Here is a 12,202-nt window from a genome sequence, read left to right as displayed (position 1 = left end):
CTCTTATTTATAGAATATCCATAAGCAAATTCCATGTGCTGGCCTTTCAAAATATATGTGGAATCCAGCCATTTCTAACACCTCCACCATTACCACCTGAGGCGGGGCTCTGAAATCTTTGCAATCCTGGGACAGACTCTTAGCCGCCTTCTCCCTTCCACATCTACTCTTGTCCTCCCAGAGTTTGTCCCCCGCACAGCTGCCAGAGTGATTTTTAAAAATATTTCAGGGTATAACTTATCCCTTGCTTCAAATCCTCCATTTAAAATAAATTTCACATTTAAACCAAAATCTGGACTTCTTCATATGGCCAACCAGGTGCTTTATGCTAATGGAATGTGCAGATGCTTCTCCCTAAGGAGCGCCTTTTTCCAGGGCAAATTATCTCCAGTGACGTCAGGTAATTTCGACAACATCATTCTGTACCACCTCTTGCTTTTCATAGCTTTTTTCCTCCAGATTCTGCAATGAAAAGAAAATCAAGTCTCCTTGTGCAATGATTTATTCTCTGATATATATTGGTGCCAGTCACGTGTACTGCTTTCAGATGATTCAAGAATAACAGCGATTTGAGAAACCTGTGGTTAAGTTTTCTCTTCTCTTTTTCTGTATAAAATTATTTTTACCATTATACTTCCAAAGTGTTCTCTTTCCAAACACCACAAGGCCCGTGTAATTTAAGCAGTGATTTTAGGGGTCTCTGGATATTTTACATTAAGTTCAGAAACATGCTCATGATTATTCCACCCAAACTATCAACTTTTACATAAATATCTGTCGTTCTATAAGTTATAAAATAATTGTCACCATCCCCCCCTTAATCAACCATCTTCTCCCCTTCTCTGACCAACTTTTCAAACACCCACTACTGAAGGCATCTCCTATTCAGGTTCTTAGTAAGATGTTCTGTTCTTCAACAGTAAGATGTTTTCTCAAGCCCCATGCAAAGCATTTCTTTGATCCTCACTTTGGGGATGCCCAACTCTGGCATCTTCATCTGAAGGGTAAACTTCCGCACTCAGCAAAGCGCGTCGTGGGAAGCCGCCTAAGCAGTGCTGGCCGCTTTCTTGTCCAGGTTGGCGTTGTCTGTGTTCGCGAGGCCCTCCGCGAAGTTGGATCATTTGTGGAGCAGGCCGACTCCCTCTAGAGCTCCCGCTGACGGGGGTGCAGCCGGCTCTGGGACTGGCAGTCGGGCTGGAGGCTGGGCTTCTGCGTCCTCAGGGTGGAGCTGTGTCTGCTGCTGCTGCCGCCGGATGCCGCCTGGATGCTCGTCCCGCCACCGCCGCTCACCCTACAGTGGCAGAATGGCAGCAAGTGCCACACACCAAAGCACCCGGGCGGGCTATTTGCCCTGCGGCTCCCGCCAGCGCGCTACTCCTGCGCAATCAAAAGGCGGGCAAAGCGCGAAACCGCCAGGCGCCTCCCACCCCCACAGCGGTGCAGTAGTTCCTCCTTGGCCTCCACTCGGAGACAGGGGACGCTGACGACCCGAAAGCAGCAGGGCAGTGATTGCTTAGTTTATCCTGGGACGCGGGAGCAGGCCATGGACTAAGTGGTGCGTGTGGGCGGGGGGGAGCGGGGGGGCGGGGGGGGTCGCCGGGAATCGCTAGGACCCGGATGGACCATCCGGACAAATAGGGAGGGTGGGCGGGTGGTGCGCAGACTCCACACGGCCTTCCGACCCACCTGAGCAAGGCGCAGGTGTGCGCTCTTACCCCGTAGCATCCCTGCAATCACTGTCTCCAGAGATGTTAATTGGCTTTCAAAGTGGATGAGAGATGAGTCATTTTCATCAAATGAGAGAAAACAGCCTCCAGAGACTCTTTGTCTATTGGCCAGCGAGAAGGTCAATTCCCAGGATCCTCCCGCTCAGGGACTTGATCTTCCAGGCGAGAAAAGTTCAGCTGAGAGCGACAAGAGCTGCAGGCACCGCCACGTGCACTGTGTGGGCAGACTCTGGTTCTGTGAGTGTTTTTTCTGGTCCTGGGTTGGACCTGGAGTTCTCAGGGGGATGGCTGGCAAAGCCAGTATGCAGAAGGACCTCAGCCCCAAGTCAAGGAGGTTTTGGATGGAGAGCTGGGTCCCGCGCCCGTTGTGGTAATTCCCTTCCCGCCCCTCAGCGTCAAAGGCCAAGAGTTTTACTCCTGAAAAGATACTTGGAGATTGGGTGTTCCTGAATCTCAAGAGAGTCGCTGGACACTGGTGGGTCCTTTCCCTGCCCGGTGCCTTCACATACTTAGCATGAGACCAGGTTCAATTAAGCAGAACAGAAACTGTATTCACTGATCAAGGAATGGAGAAAGGAAGTTCCTGCTCAAGATGTGTGGGGTGTAGTGAGGTGGTGCTTTTTAAAGGTCTTTTAGGGCTTGTAGGTGGAGACTGAGGGCAAGGGTTCCTGGAAAGAGGTGGGGCTTTCCAGGAAGAGTTGACTGTGGCAGTCTCATACTTTCTGTTGCCCCTCAGCATTACATGTGCCTAGCAAGGTGCCTTTTTCCCCGGGGGGCAGAGATTTAGGTATGGTAGTTAGCAAGGATTCAGGTTAGGGTAGCACTGCTGAGCTCGTTTCCCATCTTGTAGCGCGGTGGTTGCTGACATCCAGTTTTTGTTTCTGTAAGCAAGCAGAGCTGCAAACACAGGTTACCTTCGTAGGTTCTGGGGCATTAGGAAAGAATTTAGGTCATGCTGGGGTGACACAGACAGTTGTTTAAACAACGTGGTGCGCATTTGAGGTGGGGGTTGTAGGGCGAGGCAGATAAAAGTGCAGATTCCACAGCCACACCCCGACATACTGAATCAGAGTCTGTGAGGGTGGGATCTGGAGTCCTTTTTAAAAAGCTCAGAGGAACCAATTCACAGGAACAATGAAAGTTTGATCTGAGCCAAACTCCTTAATTTAGAAATGAGGAAACAGGGATCCTTAAAAGGAATACAGGGAGAGGGTTGGAGGATAGTTACAATATAATAGTTTTAGGGTGGTTGTTTCCTGGCCTTGGGAAGTTTTCTCAGCCACTACTTTGATCAGTACACAGTTGAATACTTTAGGGGAACCTTCCCCATATATCCTGAGTTCTCTCTCTCTGCAGGTCTCCCGCCAGGTCTGTTGCCTGTGATCTCTTGTACCTTGGTCTTTCAGCTTTGTCTCCTTAAATCTTGAAGTCCAACTAGCTTTGCCTTGCTGCCCTTCCTTGAGACACTGGCCTGGAATCCTTCAAGGTATCTGCTTATTCTTGAGCTTTCTTCTAGTCCGATGTTATTTTACATGGAAACAATTTTATACTTTCAAAGCTTGCATTTATTTGTTAGGTGAGACTAGAATTAGGGCTAATTTTGTCCCACTATGGAAGCTATAATTTCTGAGTACTCTCCCTGACACTTCATGAATTATGAAGTTTTCTAGTCTGATTTTGGGAACTGAAACTATTCCTAGTCCTGTATGAACCTCAGAAATTGTTACATCTACTCATTTTGGGTAGTTGTTTTCCTGTTCCCTTTCAACAGGGTAAAACAGGAGGATTTTATTGAGTGCATTCAAACCCACAAGATTAACAGCCAAACACTGGTCCCAGAACAAAGACAGCACCTGACTTTTATACACAGTTCTAAGATGGGCTACCTTGAAACAAGCTTACAGCAGTGTGAAGTGTAGTGGCATGAAAGCAAGGATACAGAGGCAGAAGAAAGGCAGTCAATCATATTGTGACAGGTGCATAATTCAGGATTACATGTGACTCTTGTTATGGGGCCCAGATGGCTGTTATCTAGGCTTACTCTAGTGCCTTACAAGGGCTTATCTCATAACCTTCACTATGGCGCCTAGATAGCTGCAGTCCAGGCCTGCTCAGGCATCTCATGACCTTTCCTGTGCTGCTTCGATAAAAACAGAATACTTGAAGTTACTAGTTACAGAAAACAGAAATCTATAAACTCCTAAGTTTATCTAAGGATATCAGGAATATTGGATTAGGGGCCTATACTACTACTAACTTTAACTAAGTATATCAACAAGAACTGTATGTCCAAATAAGGTCACATTTTGAGGTACTAGGGTTTAGGACTGTAACATGAATTATGAGGGGACACAGTTCAACCCATAACAATCTTATGTGGCAAAACTGGCAGTACAGATCAGTGGAGAAAAAATGAACAATTCAGTCAGCATCGCTGGAACAGTTCATTATCCATATGCAAAAAATAAAAAGTGATACCTACTTCAAGCTATATACAAAAAATTATTCCAGATTATGAACTTGAATGGTAAGAGCAAACCTTTACAATTTTTAGAAAAAAAAACAATATATCCTATGAAAGATGTTCTAATGACAGAAAAAGGTTAATAAACTTGACAACATGAAAATTAATGTCTCCTGTTCTGTATGACAACAGAGAATGAAAAATCAAGAAGAAACTTAGAATACATGTTTAATACATGTGATGAATAAGGAATTTATGTCTACAATATTAAAATACTTGTAGAATCAATACTAAAAAGAATAACAGTTCAGTAGAAAAATGAACAAAACACTTTGGGTGGCAGAGGCTGGCAAATCAGGAGGTCAGAAGTTCCAGACCAGCCTGTCCAATATGGTGAAACCCTGTCTCTACTAAAAAAAATACAAAAATTAGCCAGGTGTGGTGATGTGTGCCTGTAGTCTTAGTTACTCAGGAGGCTGAGGTAGGAGAATTGCTTGAACCTGGGAGATCAAGGTTGCCGTGAGCCGACATCATGCCACTGTATTGTGGGTGACATAGGAGACTCCATCACAAAAAAAAAAAAAAAGAAAGAAAGAAAAAGAAAAATGAGCAAAAGGCATAAACAATGATTTTAGAGCCTGAAGCATCAAAAAGTGTTCAATCCCATGAGTAATTAGGAAACTACTATTGAAACCCTCTATAAGATGCCCTTTGTCACCCACACAATTGACAAATATTAAGATATGGATAATACCCAGCTTTGATGAAGACGTAGTATAATGAGAACTCTCATTTCTCACTGGTGGAAATGCAAGGTGGTACAACAATTTTTTAAAATAATATGCCAGTATCTATTATGATATATTCATAGCAAAACTGTCCAGTTTTTAGTAGCAAAACCCTGAAATGTGCATAAGCATTTGATTTCTTCAGTGAATTCTCTCTAACTGTAAAAGTGGATGGAGAATTTCATCTACTAGAATGAACCTCAAAAAAGTAGTACAAATCACAGAACACATTCAGCTGGATGTGTTTATGTAAAATCAAAACAAGCAAAATGAAACAGTGTACTCTTTATACTTTTACTACATATGTATATGTCACTAAATAAGTGTAAGACACTAATAATTTTAAAACAAATTCAGACTTAGCGGTTGTCCATGAGAATGAGAAAGGGAGATAAGATGAAGGAGAAACACTGTATGCCTCTAATAATTTGTAGTGTGCAATTTCTTAAGTTAGGAAGGAGATACATGGATGTTTATTATATGAAATATAGGGTGTCATAAACTGCTTTTGCATGTAGAATATATTTCATAGTTTTTTAAAAACACAATATATAAGAGATAAAGAAGCTGAGGAGTATCCACAGGATACTAGCTTGGGTAGTCAAATGGGTAATGACACCATTGTCAGATTCAGGAACACAGGAAGAGGGGCATGATTAAATTTTATGACTCTGGTTTTAAAGGCATTAAGAGTGAAATGCCTCTGACATATCCAAGAGTGGATGTCAAAGACACAACACAATATTAATATCTGGAGCTTAGATGAGAGTTCAGTGCTGTGGAGATACATTTGGGCAATAAATATTTGAAAACATGAACTGATGGGAGAGCACCAAGATAAAAAGGAATTCACTATTCCTAAAACCTCAGGTCGTTCAATTGCACCTACCTACTAAATGATCTAAGCCCAGCTGTGTCTCCTGATTTTACTCCCTCTAGGCTTACTCTTCTATTTATGTAGACTACATACAATACTTCAGGCTTCACAATAATTTCCTTCTAAGTTATGTTCATGTATTATTTTTCTGATTCTTTTTAGTCATCTATCTGTGTTCTCTTGTAGCTCACTGACATTTTAAAGACAATTATTTTAAATTCATTGACAGACAGTTTATAAACCTTATTTCTTTAGGGTGAGCTATTGGTTAAGATTTTTTTTCCCTTTGGTAGTATCATTTTTCCCTGATTGTTCTTGATCTTGATTTTTAGGCAGTGCCTTCATGTCTGCACATTTGAAAAACAAGAAACTTATTCTAGTCCTTGCATACTGGCTTTTTCTGCAAAAACCCTTTCCCAGTCATCCAGCAACTTTTGGTAGGGTGTCTATTGTGGTCTGTAGGTAAACTTTTGGTGGAAGTCCTCAGGCAGGCTGGCTTTGTGCCTGTGTCAGCAGGTGGCCTGGTTCCTGGGTCTGTACAGTTGGGCCTGAAGCCTGGATCCACTGGAGTGGATCTTTTCATTGGATATGTGGGGATGAACACGAAGTTTATGTCTATAAGGGCTGCAAAGAGCCTGTACCAATAGGTGCTGGACTGAATCCTGGCTCCACAGGGGCTAACATGGCTCTCAGGTGGGCCTTGAGCCTGTGTCTGCAGGGGCTGGCCAGGTTTTAGAATGAGCCTAGTGTCTGAGTCTGCTGGGAAGAGCCTGAAAACTGAGTCCATGGGGACTGTCCTGGTACTGGTGCCGGATTGTAGCCTGAATCTGGGAAAATGGGCCTGGGATGTTGGTAGATGGGGGCTGACCCGGAGCCTGAGTCTTCAGAGATGGTCATAGAGTCTTGGTCCATGATGGCCAGCCTGGCATCATGGTCAGGTGAATTCGGCCTGTACCCTGGGTCTGCTAGAGCACAGCTGAGCCCTGAGTTTATTGGATCCTGGGTCACAAAAATCAGCCTGCAACCTGAAGCTGGCTTAGGGCTGGGGTGGGATGGGTCCAGTTTAGAGCCTGAGACCATAGGTGCTAGACTGGTGCCTGTAGCCACAGGGGCTGGCCAAAACCTGTGGAATGGCCTGGAGGCTGGGTGTGTGAGATCTGGCCTAGAACTAAGGTCTTCAGAAGCTGGCATGGGCACTAGGGCCACAAAGCCTGGCCTGGGCACTAGGGATGTAGGAACTAGACTGAAACCTAGGTCCACAGAGGCAGTCCTAGATACTGGGTCTGTAGGAACCATCCCAATACTGGAGTCAGCTGTGATGGACCTGGATCCTGGGTTTACTGGAACATGAGACCATAGGAACTGGCCTGGAGAGTGGGGTGGCAAAAACAAGCATAGCCCTAGGCAGGCCTGGGGCCTGAGTCTGCAGATTCTTGCCAGATACCTGGCTAAGGACTAGGGCTATAGCTGCCATCCTGGAACTGGGACAGAGTTTGTCAGTGCATCTTAAAGAATTAGAAAAGGAAGACCAAACCAAACCCAAAATTTATAGAGCAAAAGGTATAATAAACATCACAGCAGAAATAAATGAAATCGAAATGGAAAAAAGTATGACAGATTAAGGAAATAAAAGCAGGGTCTTTTGAAACTTTAAACAAAATTGACAAACTTTGAGCCAGACTAAGAAAAAGAGACAAGACCCCAAAAAATATATTTAGAAATAAAAAGGAGACATTATAACTGATACCGCAGAAATTCAAAGGATTATTAGTGGCTACCATGAGCAATCATATACCAATAAATTGGAATTTTATTTTTCTTTAGAGAAAAGTCTCACTCCGTCACCCAAGCTGGAGTGAAGTGACATGATCTCGGCTCACTGCAACCTCCGCCTCTCGGGTTATGGGAATTCTTCTGCCTCAGCCTCCTGAGTAGCTGGAACTACAGGCACAGGTCGCCACGTCTGGCTGATTTTTTTTTTCTTTTTGTATTTTAGTAAAGATGGGGTTTCACAGTGTTGCTGAGGCTGGTCTCGAACTCCTGAGGTCCGTATATCCACCTGCCTTGGCCTCCCAAAGTGCTAGGATTACAGGCATGAGCCACTATGCCCAGCCTATATACCAATAAATTGGAAAATCTAAAAGAAATGGACAAATTCCTAGACACATATAACCTACTAAGATTGAACCAGGAAGAAATCCAAAACCTGAACCGACCAAGAGCAAGTAATGAGATCGAACCTATAGTAAAGTCTCTCAGTAAGGAAAAGCCCAGGACCTGATAGCTTCACTGCTGAATTCTACCAACATTTTTTTTTTTTTTTTTTTTTTTTTGAGACAGAGTCTCGCTTAGTCGCCCAGGCTGGAGTGCAGTGGCGCGATCTCGGCTCACTGCAAGCTCCGCCTCCCGGGTTCACGCCATTCTCCTGCCTCAGCCTCCCGAGTAGCTGGGACTACAGGCGCCCGCCGCCTCGGCCGGCTAATTTTTTGCATTTTTAGTAGAGACGGGGCTTCACAGTGTTAGCCAGGATGGTCTCGATCTCCTGACCTTGTGATCAGCCCGCCTCGGCCTCCCAAAGTGCTGGGATTACAGGCGTGAGCCACCGCGCCCGGCCTCTACCAACATTTAAAGAAGAATATCAATCCTACTGAAACTGTTCTGAAAAATAGAGAAGAAGGCAGCAAACTAACACAGAAACAGAAAACCAAACACCGCATGTTCTCACTCATAATTGGGAGTTGAACCATGAGAACAAATGGACACAGCCAGGGGAACATCATACACTGGGGCGTGTCAGCGGGTGAAGGGCTAGGGGAGGGATAGTATTAGGAGAAATACTTAATGTAGATGACAGGTTGATGGGTGCAGCAAACTACCGTGGCTCATTTATACCTATGTAACAAACCTGCACGTTCTGCACATGTATTGCAGAACTTAAAGTATATTAAAAAAGGTAAAGAATTCCCATAGAAAAATGGGAAAAAGTAAAAAAAAAAAAAAAAATAGAGAAGGGAATACTTCCAAACTCATTCTATGAGGCAAGAATTATCCTGATACCAAAACCAATGGCACATCAAAACACAGAAAACTACAGTCCAATACCTCTGTTGAATATTGATGCAAAAATCCTCATAAAAATATTAGCAAACACTGGTAAAAGTAGGCATCCTTGGTGTGTTCCAGATCTTGGAAAAAAGGCTTTCAGCTTTTCTCCATTCAGTGTGATACTAGCTGTGGGTCTGTCATATATATCTTTTATTCTGTTGAGGTATGTTTCTTCTTTTCCTAGTTTGTTCAGAGGTTTTATTATGAAGGACTGTTGAATCTTATCAAATGTTTTTTCCACATCCATTGAGATGATTATATGTTTTTTATCTTTCATTCTTTTGATACGGTGTATCACATTGATTGTTTTTCATATTTTGAACTATCATTGCATCACAGGGATACATTGCACTTGGTCATGATGAATAATCTTTCTAATGTATTCTTGAATTTGATTTCCTAGTATTTTGTTGAGGATTTTTGCATCAATATATACACCTATGCCTTACCCACAAAAATTACTAAAAATAATTTTTAAAGAACCAAAAAAAGATAGACAACTGAGTTGGCCTTCTTCCAGAGAACTGTATTACATAACATTTGGACACTGCCAGAAACTCCAGACATGTGGGGGACACAATTACTATTGTATGGTTCCTGGATGTATCTTCCTCACTTCTGTAGAACTACAGAAATAAGTGGGTGACAGGTGGGAAAAGGTTTGTAAGTTATGTTAAAAAGTTTCTAAATCATCACAGGGGAGATGGCAAGCCACTGGAAAGTTAGGACAGAAAAACATGGTCGGGAGGAGGATGTCTGTTAGTGGGATACACACAAGAGGTGATGGACACCTGAGCTAGCATAATAACCTATTGAGATGAGAAGAGATCCATAGATTTGAGATAATTCAAAAGTAGAGTTTACACAATTTGGTCATTGATTGAGAAAGAGTGAGAAGGTTGATATCTAAGTATCAGGATTGATCCACTAGAAGCATCAATAATCTTAATTCTTTGAATGGAAATAATATGTAAATCGGTAGCTATTTTGCTTGAAGTCTGTATTATAATATTTTCATTACTATAAAACCAAATGACTCTCTATATTTATGAATGTGCTTACTTTTGACAGAACTTGCATAGGCTCACTCCTTCTAAACTCAGTTCCCTTAACTCTCTTCCCATGAGATCGTATGTTTCTCATTAACAAATTCTGCACCAGGGCCTATTAGATGCTCAACCCCATCTCCACTTTTCCCTCATGCTTCAGGAAGAAGAATTTGCTATTTACCAGGGAAGTCTTTTAAAGCTGCTATGGGCATTCAATTAAAGGACACTGAGAATGTAACTAAGAGAAATTCAATGATGTCTTCAAGTTGCCTGACTATAGGTTTTGAATAATAATGACCTACATTTATTGAGAAATTAGCAGTATGCCAGGTACATTCTAACTTCTTAGTATATTGTTTCATTTGGTCCTCACAACAACTCTATGAGGTAATCATTACTATTATCCACATTTTATAGAGCAGGAAATAGAGACAGAGATAGGGAAAATAACTTGCTCAAAATTACACAACATGAAAATAACTCACTCAGGATTAAGGCCCCAGAACCTTTGACAAGAGCTCTCAAGTGAGATGTATAGACAAATATTTCTCTTCGAATTGTCATCTGCTATTTGAGACCACATTATCTGCCAGTTTCCTTGTTGATCTAGAGGCTTCTTTAATCGTTAACTACTTCCCTAAAGGCTCTGTCTCCAGTCACAGTCACATTGGGGGTTAAGTCTTCAACCTGTGAGTTTCCAGGGAACACAATATAGTCCTTATTTGCTCTCTGTTCCCAAGCTGAGAGCTAAGATCTTTCCTCAATAATGAATTCCTTTTTGCCTAAGGCAGCCAGAGAACCGCTTGTAACCTACAATGCTAATGAGTAAAGTATCTCTCTATGATAGCAATACATTTGGTACTCATTTACTTGATGTTCCTTTGATTTGCACATGTAATCAAGAATCATTTAGTCATTTATTCAAATATAGTTTTACCACTGCCATTTAAACACCTGTGTGACTTTGGATGAATTCATCTAACAACAGTTCCTTTATCTCTAAAGTATAGACAATTATACTGACCCCAAGATTGTTTGAAGGATTTGGGATTATATGAATATATATAATTATTAAATATCCTGAAAAACACAATTGATTCTTGAACAACACAGGTGTGAACTGCATTGGTTCACTTATGGTTGGATTTTTTTCAATAAATACAGTCAACACTCCATATCTGTAGGTTCCACATCTGCAACCAAATGCAGATTGAAAATATAGTATTTGCAGGATTCAAAACCTGTGTACACAGAAGGCTGACTTTTCCTATCTGCAGGTTCCAGAGAGCCAGCTGCAGGACTTGAGTATGAGTGGATTTTAGTATCATTGGGGATCCCGGAACCAATTCCTCCAGGATACTGTGGGATGATTGTAGTACTAACTGGCAGTATCATATGTTTGGGTGGGCTCTGACACCTTTTAAAAAAAGATGGCCAGGAGAAAAAGAAATGAATATTTAATTTTTGGTTTTCAAAATTGGGACTGTGAAACAAAGCTATTTCCTTCTCTTTTTTTTAGTGAGTATGTTTTTTAATCATTAACTATTTCCAAATGAAATTGTATATATTGAGTACAACATGATGTTTTAAAATATATATACATTGTAAAATGGCACAGTAGAGCTAATTAATATATGCACTATCTTATATACTTTTAATGTTTGGGTGAGACAACTTAAGATGTATTCTCATAACAATTTTCAGAAAAGAGCATTTTTAAATATAGTCACCATGCTGCACAATACATTTATTGGACTGCTCCAACTATTTAACTGGAATTTTGTATCCTGTGACCATCTCCCCAATCCCTACCACCTCCTCAAATATCTGGTAACCAGCATTATACTCTCTGCTTCAGTGAATTTAACTTTTTCAGATTTCACATGTAAGTCACATAACGTGGTATTCGTCTTTCTATGCCTGGTTTATCTTACTTAAGATACACAATGTGCTTTCAAATGACTGAATTTCCTTCTTTTTAACAGCTGAATAGGACAGGCACGGTGGCTCAAGCCTGTAATCCCAGGACTTTGGGAGGCCGAGGCGGGCGGATCACGAGGTCAGGAGATTGAGACCATCCTGGCTAACACGGTGAAACCCCGTCTCTACTAAAAAATACAAAAAACTAGCCGGGCGAGGTGGCAGGCGCCTGTAGTCCTAGCTACTCGGGAGGCTGAGGCAGGAGAATGGTC

General features: G+C 42.1%; 1 protein-coding gene across 4 annotated transcripts in view; it reads left to right on the top strand.

The window, feature by feature from the left end:
- Positions 1–12,202, top strand: part of LOC701437 (glycine N-acyltransferase-like protein 1) — a 48,558-nt gene continuing 36,356 nt past the window's right edge. Inside the window, exon 1 of one of the 4 annotated variants that reach the window (XM_015114138.3) lies at positions 1–1,555. Coding sequence is in view for 1 of the 4 variants with exons in the window: in XM_028833404.2 (XP_028689237.2) it covers positions 1,779–1,964 (186 nt within the window). In the remaining 3 variants the exon portion in view is untranslated. Of the gene's footprint in view, positions 2,203–2,940; positions 3,214–12,202 lie in introns of those variants that run through there. The other 3 variants (XM_028833404.2, XM_015114135.3, XM_015114136.3) reach the window with 3 other exon arrangements.

The sequence above is a fragment of the Macaca mulatta genome, chromosome 14, assembly GCF_049350105.2.
Source record: "Macaca mulatta isolate MMU2019108-1 chromosome 14, T2T-MMU8v2.0, whole genome shotgun sequence".
Classification (NCBI taxonomy): Eukaryota; Metazoa; Chordata; class Mammalia; order Primates; family Cercopithecidae; genus Macaca; species Macaca mulatta.
The sequence above is the reverse complement of the archived record's forward strand: the minus strand, read 5'-3'. Positions and strand labels throughout refer to the sequence as shown.